The sequence below is a fragment of the Rhipicephalus microplus genome, unplaced genomic scaffold (assembly GCF_043290135.1).
Source record: "Rhipicephalus microplus isolate Deutch F79 unplaced genomic scaffold, USDA_Rmic scaffold_28, whole genome shotgun sequence".
Classification (NCBI taxonomy): Eukaryota; Metazoa; Arthropoda; class Arachnida; order Ixodida; family Ixodidae; genus Rhipicephalus; species Rhipicephalus microplus.
Genome location: NW_027464601.1, coordinates 4,335,794 through 4,356,657, shown reverse-complemented (window position 1 = coordinate 4,356,657; position 20,864 = coordinate 4,335,794). Strand labels below are relative to the sequence as shown.

Sequence of the window (20,864 nt, the reverse complement as noted above, 5' to 3'; positions counted from 1 at the left end):
AACGTTGAACGTTTCCTCCTCATTCCACAAATCTGAACAAAGCAGAACCAATCACTTACATACAACTGCAGGCTCGTGCATACATCACAACAACTACACTAAGCAAGATCAATCCTGACTTCGCAACTGTATGTCCGCACTGTGGCAACGAATATAACGATTCCGACCACATGCTCTGGCTGTGCCCTGCCAACGTGGGCACAGACTTTTCTGACCAGTCCTCCTGGGACTCCGTTCTTCGAAGCACAGAGCTCACCGCTCAGCTCAAGGCTGTCCAGAAGGTCCGGGTCGCCACCGAAAGACTCTGTCTACTGGTCCCGACCTGGTTGGAGCTGCCGGATTGGTTGGTGGGGCTTTCAGCACCAGTTTCTTTCTTCTCTGGAGCTCAATAAAGTTCATACTCTTTCACTCACTCTGTGCAAATAAAAGTTTAAAGGGGGAACATGGCATCGGAATCTGGAGATAATAACTTCAAGTTTCTTTGACAGGCTCCACAGAGATTTCCATGAAAATTTAAGGTGCCGATAATCTGTGCATTTTGTGATATTTTCCCAACTATCTGTAAAAATAGCAAATTCTCTATATCTAACCCCTGCTAAGTATTCAAACTCGGGAAGTACCGAATTTATTGGTCTATTGAGTGATGCTCGCGCCAAGGCATCTGCCAATTAATTTAATTGTAATACGCAGTGACATGGGACGCACACTAATTTATGCAGTTTTAAATGCAGCGGTGCTAATGTGCGGAACGCTGCTAGGACACGAGATTGTTCTGAGGTTGTCAGAGCTGCACATAACGAAAGTGAATCAGTTAGGATGATTGCACTGGTTTCAGTCGTAGGAAGTTCTCCAAGTGCTAAAATAATAGCTACTAGCTCGGCTTCAACTATAGGAGTGAAACCTGGAAGCCTCACTGAGAAAGACCAGTCGAGGAAATCAGAGGAAATATCTACTCCTGCTTTTACATTGTTCTTTGAAGCATCTGTTCCTTTTACATTATTTGTTTCTGCATGTATCAAGCAATCTTTTAATGTATTGGTCAACAATCTCAGAGATTGTAACTGCGCCGCCGCGGTGGTCTAGTGGCTAAGGTACTCGGCTGCTGACCCGGAGGTCACGGAATCGAATCCCGGCTGCGGCGGTTGCATTTCCGATGGAGGCGGAAATGTTGTAGGCCCTAGTGCTCAGATTTGGGTGCACGTTAAAGAACCCCAGGTGGTCGAAATTTCCGGAGCCCTCCACTACGGCGCCTTCATAATCATATGATGGCTTTGGGACGTTAAACCCCACATATCAATCAAATCAATGAGATTGTAACTGGGCTTGTGGGAGGAAGATTTCATCATACTCTATCCTAGTTTTGAGGGTTGAAGAATTAGTTTCAATTACCGGGCTAATGTCTACGTTTATGTAATCTAGTTTCTTTTTAACAAAAATTATCTGAGGTGTATGAAATTGTGACCAATATGCAAGAAAGGAGTCAGGGTCGCTGATAAATGCGTACTCTGATCTTCGCGTCGGTAAACTGTAGAACTTTAAAAAGGTTTGAACCCTTAGGATGCGCGATCAACAGAGGAGTGTTGGCAATCTCGTTTCGTGGTACAATACAATATTCGCCACGAACCTGGGAAGTCCTAGGCATATTTGCAGGGCTTCTCGCTCTAACACAACTAAAGGTTTAATTTTATGAGCAGCGGCCCCCAAAAATAATACACATTCAAATTCCAATATTGGGCGCATGAACATTTTGTATATCATTACCATCGTGTCTCCACGCAGCCCGTATTTTCTGTGGCTTAGCCTGCGTAATAAACCTAACGCTCGTTGCGCTTTTGCTGTTATATATTCTTTGTGTCGGCTCAAATTAGGCTTTTCATTATAAATCATTCTTAAGTACTTGACTGAACCTACTCGTGGAATAGGTTACTGAATATATATTACACAAATTGAAATTTAATCTGCTGAGGGAGACACCAAGAGTACACTTTTACTGATGTTCAATGATAACGAAATGGATTGCAACCAAATTTCTAGAGTAATAATATGTCTTTGTAATTTTTGTGCAATGAGTAAATGTCGCTGTCTGTGGTGAAGAATGCATCATCTGCATAACTGTAGACATTGAAATCCTGATCAATTGGAATAGAGCTCATCAGTATATTATATTAGGTAATACTAGAAATAGGACGGCCCCTAGGAGAACTAAACCTTTCTGTTTGAATTTATGTGAACAACATCTATTTTCTACGCAATAAACTCTCTTGATATTGAGTATTCAGCTATACACTCAAAAATATAATGGGGAAAATTTAGGCTCTGCAGGGTGTTGAGTAGAAGAGAGTGCTCGACACAGTCACTCCCTAAACAAATGCGCCAATCTGCCTTGCATAGAAAAAGGAAAAAACTTTCTTTTTACAAAAATTGCCTGTATAGTTGGATGTCCTTATTATTTTCACATAAATAAATTCAAAAAAACATTGCGTTTATAAACCAGAAGATATGAGAAGTAGTACCATAGGTGCCCAATGTTGCTGAGAAATAGCAACTCATTACGTGTCTATAAGTATTCACAATTTTTTTTCTGAGAACATTATTGGCATATCTTATAATTTACTTATGTATACCACAGTTTTCTTGGTGTTGTTCATTGAAACAAAACCTTGGGTATCAAAGGGTGAATATGAGTAATAAATATATTTAAAAGAGCAAAAGAAGGACCAGAGGTCGCACAATGTGAATTGCGTCACTAATGCTTCTGGTATAACTTTTCAACGTCGTCAGCAACAGCCTCAAAAAATTGCAATAAATATATTGCAGGTGTGTAGTGGATACTACGCTTCTCCGAAAAATAAAGAAGGCTAGTATGGTCAATAGGTGTCAGCTAATAATGATAGTTTATGACGTAGTGGGTAACGTGCTTCAAGGGAAGAATATATAACAGCTGCGTACCACAGGTGAAATCTATTAAATATCTTGGGGTAATTTATAATGCATCTCTAAACTGGCGCCAACACATTGAATACATATCTGAAAAGGGTGCACGAGCCGTCGGCATGTTACGTAGGATAAGCAACCACAGAAGAGGCATTAGAAGATATACACTAGAAATAATATATCGAATGTATGTTAAGCCTATTCTGGAATTCGGGTGCGTGCTTCTCTCTGGTGCTCCAGCCTACAAAATCCGGCCTCTCATTCTTTTAGAAAGAGAGTCGTTACGCTTATGCCTTGGTATCCCTAAAACAGTTTCTAACTGGTTTTTATACCTAGAATCGAGAGTTCCTTCTTCTTCGGGTAGGTTTCGTACTTTGAGCGTTCAGACATTTTTAAGACTTTATGACTCACCACTCCAGCAGTCGCAGACAGTATTTATAGCCTCTCTGGAATTATTTTTTGGTGTTAGGTGGCCATGGTTTCAGAACCCACAAACTATATTTGTACAACGTTTACTGGACTCACTGAATACACGTATCCGTGAGATAAGGCCGACGAGTGATAACTCAGCCCACGTGCATGGATATTAAATTTCGCGCCATTTTTCCTAATAAAGCAAAGTTACTCCACCATTACACTCTAGATAATTTATTGCAAGAACACTTGAAGAGCATCAAAGCAAGTGGTATTATTGCTACAGATGTATCCCAGAATGATGAAAAGTCAGTAGTTGGCATACTCAGCCCGAACTTGGATTCGTCCTTTTCGCTCCGACCGCCTGATTTCATACCCGTTTTTGTGGCTGAGTTTCTGGCAGTAGTACTCGCCTTATAAAAGTTAAATGCGGAATTTCATCGGCTGTTATAATTACAGATTTTCTGTGTCTTTGCGCTGCACTTTCTGTTGGTGCTGAATCGCACATATTAAAGGCATTTCGTGCATTATTACGCCCCCCCCCCTTCATTTGAGAAAAGTTAGATTAGTTTGGGTGCTAGGCCATGTAGGGTTGCTCTTAAACGAAATGGCCAATTCTTTAGTGAAGTCAGCGATAAGTGGGCTAGTTTTACGGTGTTTTCTACCATCCGCTTATGTAATGGCTGCGCGATTTCACAGGTGTACCATTTTGGAAAAATCTTCAGGTAAATCACTCACAGATTCGACTGAATATCGGCTTTATATCCCCGGCACCGATCCTCTTTCACGCACGTAAACTAGAAGTAGCAATTACGTGGCTGCGCTGTAGGGTGCCCAAACTAAATTTCTATCAACACAAGTCTCGTCAGGCTCTTACTTCAATGTGCGCTTTCTGTGGCGAACCAGAAACAATGGATTTTTTTACATGTAGACGATTGAGTACAGCTCGTACATCCAAGTTAGAAAATCCTTTACGTGCTATTAGAATGAATTTATTCTTGCCCGTGATTCTGTCCTTCGGACCCTCTATTTCTGGGTTTACGAGTGCGAAAGTTTGCGCGGCAGTGCAGAATTATCTGAATGAAACGAAAAGACTAAGAAACTAATATTATTCTTCTGTGTCGACATACGCATAAATTCTCTCTTTTTTAAGTTAGGTTTTAATCTATGTTATTACCTATTACTAATAAAAAACTCTATAATACGTACAGATCATTGATCATCAAAATTTCATTGCAAAATTGGTAACGTTTTCAATTTGTAAGTTTCTTCACTTTAAAATCGAATAATATTTTATAAGACCACTAAATTATTGGCTGATCCCCCACAGTGGGTATTAGCCACAAGTGAAGGGCAACAAGAACAAGAAAAATATCTTCGCGGTGCTCACCTACGCATAAGAAACCTGGATATTTACAGAGGGGGTTGAGCTTAAACTGAGCACGATGCAGTGATCTATGGAAGAAAATGTTAGGAGTAACCCCAAAAGACAAAAAGAGAGCAGAATTGGTCAGGGAACGAACCCGGGTTAAGGATATCAGTTGTTATTAAGAAGAAATGAACCGGAACCGGGCACGTAGCACATAGGCAAGATAACCGCTGGTCATTAGGGTCCCTGACCGGATTCTGATAAAAGGCAAATGCACGAAGGGAAAACAAAGTTAGGTGGGCTGATGAGATTGAAAACGCCAGGCCTAAGTGGAAGGCGCAGCACAGTCACAGCGAAAGGTAGAAGAGCCGCCTATCAAATCATTTTCTAAACACTCTCTTGACAATGCGAATTTTTTTGACATTGCGAATTGAAGCCTGACCATCGTGCACGGTATCCTGATGTGACTACGAAACAAGCACATGTCGTGTGAGGCAAAATAAAACGCCTTGATTTCCAACATTCAGGCCAGAATGCTAGAACGCTTGATGCGTTTGAATAACGGTCATAAAGCTCCATCAGGTCGCCTTTGCTATCTCTCTTCTTTTTTCCTTTCTTGATTGATTGATTGATATGTGGGGTTTACGTCCCAAAACCACCATATGATTATGAGAGACGCCGTAGTGGAGGGCTCCGGAAATTTTGACCACCTGGGGTTCTTTAACGTGCACCCAAATCTGAGCACACGGTCCTCGACATTTCCGCCTCCATCGTTCCTTTCTTGAGCTTCCTTCACCTATTGCGTTACTGGCATTATATCTTTTAACTTGAACGTCACGGCTATACTTTACATGTGAAGCCACAACATTACTTTTTACGAAGCAGCGTAAGGGTTCCACTGAAGTACTGAGACAAACATAAGCTAATAACGATTGATCAGTCAGGTGAAGTGTACTTTTTAGCTTAAGTGTCATCATCACCCCTCCACGTGCTTGTCTTGAACGGGGATGGAAGAAAGTGACAACGAAGTGGGCGTGACGCACGCGGTCCGGGGCATGCGCGCGTGGTATCCAGAACCCGCCGAGTTGGAGTAGCTGGTCGGAAAAAAATACAATAAACAGCCATGAATCCCTACTCCGGGGTGAGTACCTTAGCCAAGAGCAGCTGCTTATACGCTGTCCCTCCTATCACGCTTGTCAGGCCCTCCTGAAGGTTTCTTTGGGAATGAACGCCAGTTTCGTGCTCGATTTCGCTACGGCACCGCAGCACTAGTCTTCCGACAACATGTTGGCGCCATGCTTCTTTATATGCGCGTTTGTGTGTAACGTATAGCGTTAGCTTCGCACCATGGTCGGACATATTTTTCGCGTTGATGTGCTATTATGATACGTTTTAGAGGCAGGGTGCACTGATCGCCTAAGCACGCATTCATGGGCCACATGTTTCTCTTATTATTGCTCCGTTCACTCAGCTTCAAATCGAAGCTAATAGTGCGAATGAATGTAAACTGACGTTGCGCACAGGAGGTTGCTTTAGGACGCCCAGATCACTGGTTCTAGTAAATGTCGTAGTTACATGCCCAAGATGTAAAGCACGCAGCTCTTCAGGCCATCATATGCTCCTTGGGCTTTTTAAATTGTTATAAATTGCCATACAGCACCTTTATTCGACGACACTTTCTCAGATTAGCACTGTTTCAAACATTACACCTTGCAGCTGTTTGTTAGATTAGTCTATTTAAAGCTTCAATCTGCATTTCTCTTTACCGAGTATGTAGCTTATAACGCTTAATTTTTTTCATGCAAAAGGCATTGACATTATTCTGAATAATAATACGTAATTATATTGATTCACTGATTGTGAGGCATAAATATGAACATTCTGTTCAACAACTTCTTTCATCACGTCTTTTCCCTTAACGTAGCGTCCAGTATAGTAGCGTGTATACGCTACCGGCCACCATGAGTAGTGATACAACAATGCGCAGTATACTGCTTGATGCGGCACACCAGCGTAGTCGTCCTTGTTAGTACCACCCTTTCCACACTGCTCACAGTAGCGGTGAGGCTTTCATTTATGTAGCCAACCTTGTACAAAAATAATAAATTCTTTTTGATCAAATGCCGCTTAAATCTTTTACCAAACACAGGACACCACGTCCCATGATACTACGCTGGACATGCGAGATACCACAGGGTCCACGACCTACTCCAAGGTAGTGTCCTCGTCCAAATACACCACCACCGCAAAGACTACGGGCCTGACCAGCTCGACTGCGTGAGTCTGGTTTCTTTTTGCTAGATGAATAGATTTGGTGTGCCTTCTTCTATTCTAAACAATCTTGAAGCACAGTTTCTCTTTGAAGAAGGCACAGTATAACTAAGCAGTTATTTCCTAAGTTGCCATTGCCACTGACAGTAGGCACCGCTGATATGTCCAAATTATGACTGGGTGAAAGTTTTCTACAAATAAATTTACCAAGAGAAAAATTCGTAAATCTCTTGCGAGTTTTTTTTTTCATTACATTACGCGCATGCACCCTTTATTTTGTTTCAAGAAATTTGAATAACACTGATTTTCGACATAGTCGGGACAACACGCTAAACAATTTACCAAGAACGAGTATTTTTTAGACGAGAAAAGAGAAATGATATTGACAGTCTTTAGCAATAACCTATTACGTTAGAATATTCCAGAGGTATGATTTCACTAGCACCAATTCATTGGAGATGTCAACAGTGTATAGATAAATCATGGTTATTATTACACTGTCCGTGCTTTCAAAAGCTTCCAGTGTAACCATATTGGTAATAAACATGCAGTATTGATGAATTGAATGCTTTTGTGAGGGTGATAATTGTGACCAACCTTTTTTTTTTTTTTTGAACTATCCAGCTCTATCCAAGAATAGTAAAAATAAGATAACGTAGAAAGACATACTCTTTATTCCTCGAATCTAACACATACAGCTGTGCCGCAGCATGAGATCTTGTAGTTGCAAAGTGATCCTCACTTATCTACACGTAGATCACATGCCAACAAGCCTTCATGTGCTTGTTTTGATTTTAAGTGATTACGCCCTGGTAAAGAGTATTTACAATCACAGCTTTATCTATATAAAACAGGGCAAAGAAAACGGCATCGGCAAAGCCGACTGCCCCCTCAGAATAACGAAATAAACTTAAAAACACAGCAAGGTAAATAATGTAAGACAAACCAACAAAGAAGCGTAAACTGCATCCATGCACCTCGTGCTCTGGCGATGCGTTTCAACGTGTACACAAATCCGCTCGCTCTGTCGAAGCATACTTTCTTCAAAAAAATATTTTCCGTTTCTTTGAATACGCATAGGATTTCACAGAAACATTTGGAGCTACATAAAGTGAAATCGAGGGCATAGATGTCTGATAGCACCTTTTACTTTGCCAATTTCGCTCTCAAACAATGCCCTTCTGCGTAGCAGGCGAGACAGCGGCAGCGGGGTCACGACCGACACTAAGGGCCACTCGAGCGGCACGTCGTACTGGTGGTTCGTGGTTGGCGCTGTGCCCGTGGCCACCTTCTTGCTCGTCACCATACCCATCGCTGCTTTCCTCAAAAGCTTCGTGGGTGAGTGCCAGAAGACGGCGTCTTATCATCGAGCGTTTCCTAATGGCACTCCCGTAGTGCCTTTATCATAACGATTTTTAAAAGTTCTTTATGTAGTAGTCAGATTTACAAGCAAACTTTCAGGCATGTGAATAGCTCTATGTCTATACTGTAAACATATAATATAGACACCATAAAGCTGTCTTCATCACGCTCCTCTTCGGCGTCGCAAAACAACACGTATAGGCCTTCTCTTGCCGTGAAAAGAAATAAAGAAATAAATACCTCTTCTAAGGCGCTGAGGAGTGCGTTCTGCACAAGACCCCCAAAATTTTCACATTGTAGAAGTGATGACGAGCTTTGGGCCATAAACAAATGTTAAATAATTGATTTTTGTATATAACTACATACTAAAATCATGTCATTGAGCAGCAGAGCGCGACAATATGGCCGGAAACTCTATATGTGGTTTTCAATGGGACATCCAAACACGTCTGTCTACGCCCATGACTAACACCTTTTCAGTTATGAACGTAGCCAGTGGAGGGGGGGGGGGGGCGGGTTCAATTATTTTTTCTCGAAAGTTTTGTTGCTTGTGCATACATACACACGTGCACGAACATACACATAAAGTATGGTTGAAACTCCTGCCGAAAAAAATTCTGCATATGCCACTGCTGTGTGCTTTTTATTGGTCATTGCATATAGCGACTGTTTTGCTGGATTATGATGACAACATCTCAGCAAGCTGCCTGTTTCAGCTATTTTTGAATTTGCTGTTAAAGTGTCTTTTGTCGCTTAATTGGTTGTGCTTGCTCTATCACTTCATGTTATCCTTCAGGCTGCCTCCTGTAGAATCTCGTAGCGTCTTACTATTGTTTAAGTGGGAAGAAAATTACCAATGGTGCACGGCCAACCGTAAACGATGGCTCTGTGCTTCTCACCATGATTGCTTGATTTTTCCATTAAATCGGTGATGCCTGTTATTTGCCTTGATTCAGGGTTCGACAGAGTACGAATATGTGAGAGCCGGGCTTGCAGGGAAGCCGGTGAGTAGTGGTTTTTGTTCAGTCACATGTTGAGCACTACTGTAGTGAGGGTCAAGAGCAGTCTATCACTTTGTGCATAGTAGTCTGAATACAGTCGACATTGTTGAAAGAGTGTCGTTCATGTGGCACTTTTACAACAATATAGCATACACAATATGATAAATACCTTATTTCGAAAAACCTTCCGAATCGTTGCAATCGCAATCATTGATTCCCCTTGATGTGATACAAATCATATTTATGTTCAATACTGCTAGTTGATGTGTATCCAATGCAGCCTTGTGCTAAAACTTTATTAGAATATGTTTTTAGCTAATAACAAAAACGTACACCGAGATGGCGTTGCATATTTCAAAAATTTAGCGCAAGCAACAGAGATAGAGGCAAGAAATGTATAGAACCAGCAAATAAACGCAGCTCCAGTTATCTTTATGTGAACGTAACATATTGATAAGAAGTATCACTGCCAGAAAAAACAAGGGAAGCGCGGGTAGGGAATAAAGACGACGTTGCCTCCACTGCGATCCCTCTGAGTGGGTACGAGCCATGGCGGTGGAAATCATCATCATTATACGGTGATCGCGGACTCAGGGCTCATTAAAAACCCCCATTAAGTTACCTTGCCTTGTTTAACAATATATACGATTTCAAAATCAGGTATGCTGAAAAATATCTCATGGTGTAACAGAATGGTCTAGAAGTGCCACAGATACGAAATATAGTCCTTCAAATAGCTGGTAAATTGATGAGCAGGATGGGTGGGTGAGTGAACGTGCTAATATTTAGTGAATGTTTGCAGATATTTTGATTTGAAAGAAAGTTTTTTTCTGTACACATCTCGTGCAGGGGCCATTTTTAGGGATATTCGGCATCTTGATTGCAGCAAAATCTTCCTAATGAGTAAATTCTGGACGCTAATCTTGAAGTGTACCGTTTTTAGTCCACAGTTACGTTTTAGTCCAAAGTGACTTTTTGGAGTGTCTCGCAACAAAAACGCCTATGACGAGTCTTGTTTGTGAAGCTCACCTTAACAAAACTTTATCAGTCACAATGAAGGGGACAATATTGCGAGCACCATATAACAATGCAACCGAGCAATTACACAGTAATTGAAAAAATGAGACAAAATATCTCATGAGCCATCCGCGATAAGGTGCCGAAAGCTCCGTGGGCCACGTGTTTAAGACCCCTGAACTATAACATCGCATAAGCAGGGCTGGAGTTTGGCGAAGAGTCCCGTTTTGTCGAACGTTACTAATGATTCCTTGCATTGGAGAACTGTGGAGGGCAACAACTATACTTATTGCGAAACAAATAACATATAAGTGAACGATACTGATGTAGCAGAACTGTGTATGTTCCACACATGTTTCAAATGCCTGGAAAAAGGGAAAGCACTGTATAGATTGCGGACATCAAGAAAAGACCTAAGTCAATGAGTGTATCGGCATGTCTTCCCATTGGTAGGCCATGATTGCTCGCTATATATTTATGGAAGCAGTTTATTCTGGGTCTTTCTGGGCAACTTTCTATTGTTTTCAAACAATGCGCGGGGCTGCTCTATTGTCCCTTATCTTTTACGATGGACATAACTAAGAGACATAACATGCCTCTGGGATGTCGTGTATTGTGCTTTTTTTCATTGCTGTCATCATTATGCCCATGATAATAACTTAGTGGTTATTTTATTCCTAACATTGGGACATGAAAGACAAGTTTACAACCATTAATGAATAAGCCGCATTTATCAAACCCCGCGATTGAATTGTTTTTTGTCAATCGTGCCCCATGATGCTTTTCTAGGGAAAATGTGAATGTTAGATTTTCGAAGGTGATTTTTAATAATTTATTTCACCACAGGTGTATACTAAAGAACATTATGCTAAATCATTCGATTATTTTGACTGTGGGCGTTTTCAGATACATCAAATTTAGGGTAAAATTTACCTAATGAAACATTCGAGAACCCTTCTGTAGCAGCCAATAAAACCGAGGTATATAAATGGCACGTGAAATTACACTTCACTGATTGCCACTAGCGACTGAGATCACCTGCCCGCATGCAGCCGACTTATTTCATTTAGAACTCAGCCTTTCGTTTTAAAGTACTAGCTTTAGTAACAAAAATAAAACTATAAATTTTAGGAACTACGAATTTTTTCCTGCGCACGCAATGAAAATTCCCTCGAGAATCTTCGTCTCTAATCTATAAGTGGACTTTTCTGAGAGTTTTGTCCAATTTGGAATTAGAAACCCGCCACGGTGGTTTAGTGGCTAAGGCACTTGGGTGCTGACGTGGGATGGCCGTGTGATGTGGGATGGTCGTAGGACGGTCGAGGTGGTTGCGTTTTCAATGAAGGCAAAAATGCTTGGGGCCATGTCCTTGGCTTTAGGTGCACGTTAAAGAAATCGAAGTGGTCGAAATTCCCAGAGCGTGCACTGCGGCGTCTTCCGTAAACATACGGTGATTATGACACATAAAACCCAACAAATTTTCATTATTAGAAGTTGGACTGCAGCTGCAGCGTTTACAGTGCTCGTCGAAACGTCTGCATTTGGTTTTCTCTCCAGTTGCAGTTTTGCACCTTGTCATTTAAACTTGGTTTGCGCTAGTTTGTTTCAAGTGTTCCTTTTTAAACCTCAATATTTTGCACAACACCATATCTTCCAGTTTGAAACATATCTCCTGTACAATCTCAGTCACAAAGTTGACCAAGCACTCTAGGTGGTAATATTTGATAATGAAATTTCTTGATGTTGCCTGCACTTTGGCTCTTATTTCTAGACAGTTTGACTTGCCCAGAGCATGGGTTTGCTTATGTCATGTCATGTCATCACCGACTGGTGGACGTGGCTGTCTTAAAGCATTATTTTCAAGCACATAGAAGTGATCAAACTATCTCAACTTCTTCGCAAGTATATACCTCCAGCAAACCTCTACCTTTGTAAAGTGTCATGCCTATTGCGTAGCCAGTGCCAAGTATGAGGAAAGTTTTCCTGAAACTTTGTTTTACAACATTACGCGCGAGCGCATCAGCTTGTGAAAGACGGTGCGCCGAGCTATCCGAGCCTCGATATTGCCGCACTCCTTTGTCAAGTTTCGATATCACCCGACAGTATATTGGCGGATCTCTATACCATCTCTCAATAAATACTGTTTTTTTAATTGCAGCCCAGTTCTATGAGGCGATCATTGAGCGCGGACGCACGGACCCGTGCGAAGACTTCTACTCGCATGTGTGCCGGAAGTGGTCGCACAACGCGCGCATTCCCCCGTACGCGAGAAAGTTCTCGTTCGACGACTGGATCGTCTCGGACATTGAGAAGACGCTCTTCGCGGAGATCGAAGGTAAGGGGCTCCTATTGTACAGACGGGTTCACTGGTAAAGGGAACACTTTCGTGTGCCTCATGCTCAGATTTCGCTCCCTTGTAAGAAACATAGTTGCTTAGATTTGCATTATACTCCTGCTGGTTGTTTTGCTTTTATCAATCATTTTATTAAACTAGTACCGTGCTCAAAATAATTTTGTCTGTCTACATGCAGTTATGAGGCCCACAATGTGACAGATGCTGATTGATGTGTCCTCTTTAACAGTGGATGGTACTTGTACATTCATAGTTAGGAAAACAATTCATGGTATAGGCGTGTACCAGGAGAGGAGAAAGGGTACATTTTAGAACAAAAAATATTTTTGTGTGCATCTTTCATGATGATCGTGCACCCTGCACCATTAGTTTTAATTTTTGAACTTAACGTCAAGCTCGGTGATCAATATTTCGAATTACGTGCAACATTTGCGATTTCTTAAAAGTATTTGCTTGCATAAATTGACACGCAATACGTCAATGTAGTATAGGAGTTACCCTCAAGTTCCGAGTCAACAAGGTAATAAAAAATTTTCGGTAATTTACTCGCAACACTGTCATGCTTACAGCGGCAAAGTATTTCTAAGTCGACATAGAGTGCGTGCTCGAAAACTAAAAAAAGCCTTGCTCTCACGGGATTACCGGAAAAAAAATACCCGGTATATGTCGTCACGTCTGCAGCAGCATTCGGAACTCACCTCTTTGTATTCCTCGAGTGTCGAGTGGACGTGCAACGGTCTTTTTCAGAAGTGCAGCACCAATGCTGAAGAATAAACCACAGAAAAAGTTCAACGCCAATTTTTGCAGTAAAGTTGTTGTCTATTCCTAAAAATAGGGGAAAAATAATTCACAATTTCCACGTGTCGATATACCTAATTAATTTGGGTATATTTGTTACTACTTTATGTAAAATAAGTCAGTTGCACTCCTTTTATAGCTTAAATGAGGCGCTGTTGATTGTAACTGCACCAAGTTTGTAACCATACATTCAGTGTGGGGCGTAGAAGCCTCACCTGCAAGTAATGCAATTAGGGAGCCTCAGCATAAAACTTTCTATGTTTTGGAGTTGTCCCTTATGACCTATATACAAGGTTGTTGGGGATTTGGGGATGTATTAACATGGTCATAATCGTGGCATAGTCAGCACACGCATTAGGAATATCCAAATTTCACAAATTTACCTAAACAATAACCATCGTCACCATTCCTGTGATTGCTGAATAATTCTGAAAAATATTTAGCAGATGCTCAGCTTACTTTATGGCGGTTTTCGAAGGTTAGAAATGTGTGTAGTCAAGAATAAATAAATGAAAATTTAGACACCTGATTTTTGTGTTATCTGTCAGACCTGCATATCGTTTAACAGTATTTTGGTGCGTGGCACTCCTTCGAACACGGGTCTGGGCACAGCGTCTTATGGAAGTCTGCACATATAAAACGCGTCACGCGCTGTGTTGGCGCACACGCAAGACATCTTTTCAGCATGCGGCTGCCTTGCGTTGAGTAAACTTAGTAATTAGGGATAATGAGAAGACCCCGTGAGTTTCGGTGACAAGCTAGGACCAGTGCGAATAAGGATGAAAATAATTTCCAGCACCCCTGCTAAGAAACGTCCATAACAGTAATAGGCATAGCTTCTCTCTCTCTCTCTCTCTCTCTTGTTCATAGGAATCTTCATAACACGAAAATGAAACACAGCTTCGCAGAAATAGCTGAACATTCTTTGTACCTTTTTTCGCCAAAAGGGCGAAAGAATGAGTACCTCAAACACTTTACACAACAAATACTGTTGTGAGGCACAGAACGGCAAGCAGCTACAAACATGCAATGTCCTGCTCAATCATCAGGGGCATGCGGGATAAACATACACAGCAGGAGCGTGAATGAACAGACCTCGCAGCTCGACACCTCAAGCGCGCTGCCCTACCGCAAACTATCCGCCTGAAACGAAGGCGCGGCTATAGAAAGGATGAGCATGGACTAGAAACTGTCACAGCCGTTACTTCTATGTCTGAGCGGCACGCTCTTTTCGTAAAAGCGTCCGCTAAAGCGAGCGAAGTGACTGCCGTACACTCTCGAACTTGCTGTGTGAGCACAAGACGTACAAACTGCTCTCATCGTGAGATAAGCGTGCGCCCAAGGCAACACACGGGGCAGTGTTCCTTAAAGCGCACCCTTCAAGCCCGTCCCGTCATCTCGCTAGTGATGAAAAAAAAACACGCTGAAGCCAACAAGCTTTGAGAACCGCCGACAGCAAATGGTGAAGTATAATGGCTTGCGGTTAGTATGCACACAAATGCTTACTTTGTGGTAGAGTCGTTTCACACCACGGGTTCTGAAGTGAGAGGTGATAGGTTCGACTGCTGGCGGCGAATTTTTTTAAGTATTTTCTCTGCCATTTGCTAGTGCATATGTTACAACGTCTTATACGTGACGAAAATACACCAGTAGAGCTGTGGTGGACTCCGGCATCATTGAAGATAAAGTATCGCGCACCACCGTTTTTATTACGCGGCGAAACTGAAACCACAAAATGGCGTTGACCATTGGCGTCACCGTCATTCACGCGATGAGCTGAAACTATAAATAAGTTCTGATTATCTCCACATAATGTTATTGTAATCATTTGTAACGCTTTTTGTTATTCCTGGGAAGAGGTATTGCGTCCCAATGACCATGCATCATTACGGCGGGATACTTCAAACGGAGGTTCGAAGATGTACCCGTGCAACAAAGGCACTGCTGAACGGAAAACTGCCGCCGTACATACACGACAAGAACACTCGAAGGGTTAACTACAAGCATTCGCACTGCGACATTTGATACTTGCAAGGTACATGTTTTCTGTTACGATATGTTATAACGCTTTCAAATGAAGATTGCGCCCACGATCAAATAGAAAGCAATTAGCATCACTTTTTGCATTTTTGTCATGTATTTCAGCTTCTATTACGGAGCAGGGCCAAATCATGAACCAAATGACTCACATTCCTGTCCGGAAGTTCGAAGCGATCTTCGCAGCATGCCAGAACGCAGGTAAGAAAAACACTGAAAAGCGATTTTTTCAAGTGTTGCTGTATTTTATTTAATATTATGAAACCTTACGGCCACAAAGTAAGTGGAGATCACAATTTTATCAAAATGAAGTGACCGTTTGGTGTGCACACGTACCTAATAACGTATATAGCAATGAAAAGTTGACACAAGGCAAGCGACAAATTGCGCCACTACTATCAGATTACATCTTTGTCATGTTCCACCAATGTGTACAAGAAAGCCGACAAAAGTACAGTAAAAGCTAAAGTAAGTAAAAGTAAAAGTAAGTAAAAGAAAACAAATGTGACGGACCGAGCTATTCACGCTTCTCATAAGTGCGTACATAGTACATTCTTCTTTGAATGTTTTATATTTGCGCACATGCTCCAAGGCTTTTTTTCTTGAACATCGGTATGGGACGTACCATAACGCTGTTAGCTATGAGCAGCACCCGATAGCATACTTTGAATCTCACAGTTCATGCCACATGGACGTGACTGAAGACAGAGAGAAGGAGCAAGGACAGAGCAGGAAAAAAAAAAGATTTTTTTTCAATACTGCGCTGAGAACCCTCCGTTCTCTGTGGTGTTTAATTAGAAAAAAAAATGGCAGGTCCCACGTACAGTGAGAATTGATGATATGCGAAGCACGGATTACAAATGTTGATATGTCATTTTAAAATCAGCACAACGTTACAAGGCGGAGGTAAATGATGCCGTACATGACTTCCATGTCATGATTATCATGTTTGAATATGTCGTTCACCTTCGTCATTTATTCACGTCACGTGATATCAATTTAGGGTATTGGGAGCTAGCTAAACGACTGCGAGCATGCTAGGAGCGTGGTATGTTGTCATGTTCTTAGATGACACGCATGTCAGGGTTATCATTTTTGCACCATACATATACTTGTCACTTAACACGAATTCCGTATATGTGGAGCTAGCAAAACAGCCGCGAGCGCATCATGATGGGACCAATACGCCCAATGTAGCATTGACGCGTGCGAACGCTGGGCATAGCCAAGCAACGTTAGCAAAACGTGAGCACTCTATTGTCTGACGCTAGGCGTGACCAGCGTCCGTCGGTGCGGCCCGACGGCAACCAGTGCGAAATACGACATGCTGCAGTTCGCACATGCGCGCTAGCGAGACAACACTGCGTCTGCCTCTTTTTGTGACGGAGGAACGCCGTACGCGCCGAAACGCGCATGCATCAAATCAACGCAGCGCGGCGAGCGCCTGTGAATATATGGCAGGGCCGGCGCCTGGCGTTGCAACGCCGGTGTGACGCGACAAAATGAACGCCGGTGAGCACGCGCACCGCGTCACGTCGAATTGTATTGGTGCCTTGACTGCGGCATGTAGTCATGTTTTCACATGACACGCATCTGAAGGTTATTATGTTTGCAATAGTGAAACATGACTACATGCCGCAGTCAAGGCGCAGTCAAGTCGCACGCAGTCAGGTCGTGGCTGCGCGCGCGCGCAGCAACGACTTGCTCGAGATCGGCAAGTCGTCATAGGTATGGATCCATCTTAGGCATCAACCTCGACTGCGATACCTTCAACAACGAGTTCAATGCAATCGAAGGCGAACGTTGCACGCATCGTTGAAGATGTCGCGCCGGTTGAAGACAAGGCAGTGCGGCGAAGGGCCCGTGATGCCGAGCGCAAGCTGGCGAAGCGGGCCAAGGACATAAACATCATTATAGTGCGAACTTACTCTCACATATACGCGTTAACTCGTCAAGATTTCCCGAGAGGGTCTAATGGTTCCTGGGAATCGCAATGTTATCACACGGGGAGTTTACGTTAACTCACTGGCGAATGCCAACGAATTTTAACTTCACTCCCCTCACAGCATCACCCCGTGCATTCGCACTTAACCATGTTCACCCTCGGGGAAATGCTTGGGAGTTTTTACTTGAAGGCTTATCTGCGTTTTGTAGCTGTGATTTGCATGGCGATTTTGTCGCATTTTCAGTAGGAAACACTATTTATGGCTCCATAATACTGAAGAAAGAGTTCTTGTTGTACGTGTGATAACATGCAAATGACAAAGAAATGACGCTGTCCTGGGGCTCTTATGTGTTATGTTATGAAGGAATGGCATGACACTGCCTAAACTTTTATGAGTAGTCCGCACAGTCCGAGCATCCACAACACCGTGGAGGACCCAGTCTTAGGTTGTGATTAGTCCACGGTAACAGATTTGATCATTCCTGTCAAAATAGTGGTGCCTGGTCTACCTGTGGAATATCGTTCCCGGGTCCGCTTTTACGACAAGAGAGAGAAGCACTTGGTTCTAAATGTGTTCGGGACAGTACGTAAGGAGGGCAGCAGAAATGCAAGCAAGAGCTTTCTCATTATGAGAACGGCTGTGTTCACCAACGTAAGCGAGCGTGTGCTGTACAAGTGAGTAGTGGAGCACGATAAGCATGGCGAGGCACGATAGGCACGGCGAGGCAGCGGGAATAGAGCCATAATTTCGTATCGAATGTGAGCGGCACTTAATGTTAGGGTCTGTCACTTTTGTTCGTGATGCAATCATGCCATACCATACCAGTTTTGCAACGTGCCATGTCAACGAACTCATCGCAAGAGCTGCAGGACCGTGAAATGTAATTCATGACATTCATGATATACATATCTTGATTTTCATGTTATGACTAGTCAAATGTGCTGCTCATACAGTCATGTTATGCCATACAAAGTTTCGTATCGATATCATGAACGAAACGGCCAGGAGAGCTAAATGTCGTAGGCAGATAGATAGATAGATAGATAGATAGATAGATAGATAGATAGATAGATAGATAGATAGATAGATAGATAGATAGATAGATAGATAGATAGATAGATAGATAGATAGATAGATAGATAGATAGATAGATAGATAGATAGATAGATAGATAGATAGATAGATAGATAGATAGATAGATAGATAGATAGATAGATAGATAGATAGATAGATAGATAGATAGATAGATAGATAGATAGATAGATAGATAGATAGATAGATAGATAGATAGATAGATAGATAGATAGATAGATACGCTCAAAGTCGCCGAAGTTCGCTAAGATGCTTCGCGTTTAAAAAAAACAAATCGTCAGTACCATTCATAGCATATGCCACGGGTCGGAGAGCATTCGTACTACAGTAGATATGCTAGTCATATAGGAGCCAAATAGTGAAGTCTTCCTTTATCTCCGGATCAAAAGCGTCTATCACTGTGATAATCTAGTTGGCCCACCAGCAAAAAGCACGCGAGGTTCTTTAGTTTGGAAAGAAATTAACTAAATAATTTACGCCCCCTTGCCGTGTCAGTTATATGGGGCGAGGAAAGCTTTGTGGGCTCGTGTCTGACAGTATTCGTTGTTGTTTTTCTATCTTTCATTTTTCTTACTTCTATTGTTTCTCCTGAACCACCATATGCTAGTTGGTCCACCAACTAGCATATGAATAGGTGTGCAGTTTCCCCACTCATTGATTCATAAGAGGATAGGGGAGCGGGGACTGCGAGGAGCCTACACATTCCCTGAAGGGGAACTCTGCGTTGGTCAAATTTGAGTCGATTGCCGAGGCAGTGTAGCACTACGTAAAGGTCATGAAGCCTCCTCGGGGCGGGACTGGGATTTGTTATGTTTTGAAACAAGTCTTGTCTATTGTAGTACAACCTAAGCCAGAGCAAAGTGTGTAGCAGGCTTTTACCTTCAAGTCATTCAGGTGTTACCAGTGGCAGAACCCCTTTTTAGTTCTACTCCGTTTGGCCACAGTGCAAACTGTACTTTTTTAGCCCACATGGTAAGCGACTTTTCATTGCACACTGTCACTTATGATGAAGTCTTGGTCACTCACAATCTACACCGCAGAACGTAACAGCAGCATGGACGACATCAAGAAGATGCCACGCATTCTCGGGCTGGAGCACTTCCCGTCACTAGACCCTGAGGGCGACCCAAAGATCTCCGTGATCGCTGCCAAGCTGGCCAAGAACTTCGGCCTTTTTCCTCTTGTCAAAGTCCAGATGAGAGTAGACCCTGACGATTACTCTAAAGTCATCATCTACGTGAGTACATAAAACGTGCGCTGCGAGGATTTGTCAGAAATATCAGTGAAGTACCACTTTCATTTTACGCACTGTATCATAACACGTAATTTATAGTTGCAGGAATAATATGACTCTAGGGGAAACCGAATTGTAGGAATTGTAGTTGTGACATCTTGATTATTGCGGAGCCGAACGTTCGGAGAGAAGTGATGTTTTAGAATTGTTTTCTGGTTGTGTTTGGAACATTATTTTGCGCTTCTTGCGACTAATATTCTGGAACAGCGGCACATTTCTTTTCGTTATTATTCAGTAAACTTTGTATGAATGTTAGCCACACTTTTTATTCACAGACTTTTAGCATGGTACTTACGAATGCTTATTTCGCTGCCAGCTGGCTTCAAGAATAATTCCCGAAAAGGCATCAGATATCATTAGGGGTAGTTGAATGACATGCATAGAAAGAGGCGAAATTGCTGATTCACCTGAGTGAATTTTAACTGATGATTCATTCAAGAAAATTACCCTTTCTTGGCAATCTTGGCAGACCTTTCATGGCAATCTTTGACGAGAAATGATTACCAGTTATGTGCCTGTACTGAATAAACCTCAGAAGTTAATACTTTGAACTGTAGCGAGTTACAGAAGACAATTAAAGATTACTTTGCCATCTGCGTTGAATAGCAGGTCAATAGCACCTTTCAGTGAACGTTTCTGTTAAAAATCAGAGTCATAAGGAAGTGTGCTGTTGTGTAGCATTGATGGAGCTCTGGCTTCAAGCTCACGTCTATTACTCTAAGGTTGAGGCATTGATATTTATGAAGTATGTTCTGGATTTCAGCAATCTTATTGCACTTGATACATGCTTTGGTATTTTTCCTTTATATAGACCAACGCACGTGTACATCTTTTTTCAGTTCCATCTCACTTGATATTTAGTGGACATTTAGGGTCTACCAGCATAGAAACGATGGGCACGCGGTCATTGTGGTGTTTTCCAAACACTGAAAAATCGCTCATTGTTTACTTCAGGAACCTCTGTAGGCTGTGTCCT

General features: G+C 42.2%; 1 protein-coding gene across 1 annotated transcript in view; it reads left to right on the top strand.

Annotated features, from left to right (window-relative positions):
• The first annotated feature begins 5,739 nt into the window (after positions 1 to 5,739).
• The window catches only part of LOC119166188 (neprilysin-1), a 49,615-nt gene continuing 34,490 nt past the window's right edge, over positions 5,740 to 20,864 (top strand). The window contains exons 1-7 of the mRNA XM_075884336.1: positions 5,740 to 5,858; positions 6,867 to 6,994; positions 8,181 to 8,326; positions 9,307 to 9,354; positions 12,527 to 12,703; positions 15,665 to 15,757; positions 19,635 to 19,831. Coding sequence (XP_075740451.1) covers positions 5,841 to 5,858; positions 6,867 to 6,994; positions 8,181 to 8,326; positions 9,307 to 9,354; positions 12,527 to 12,703; positions 15,665 to 15,757; positions 19,635 to 19,831 — 807 coding nt within the window. The 5' untranslated portion in view covers positions 5,740 to 5,840. The remainder of the gene's footprint in view (positions 5,859 to 6,866; positions 6,995 to 8,180; positions 8,327 to 9,306; positions 9,355 to 12,526; positions 12,704 to 15,664; positions 15,758 to 19,634; positions 19,832 to 20,864) is intronic.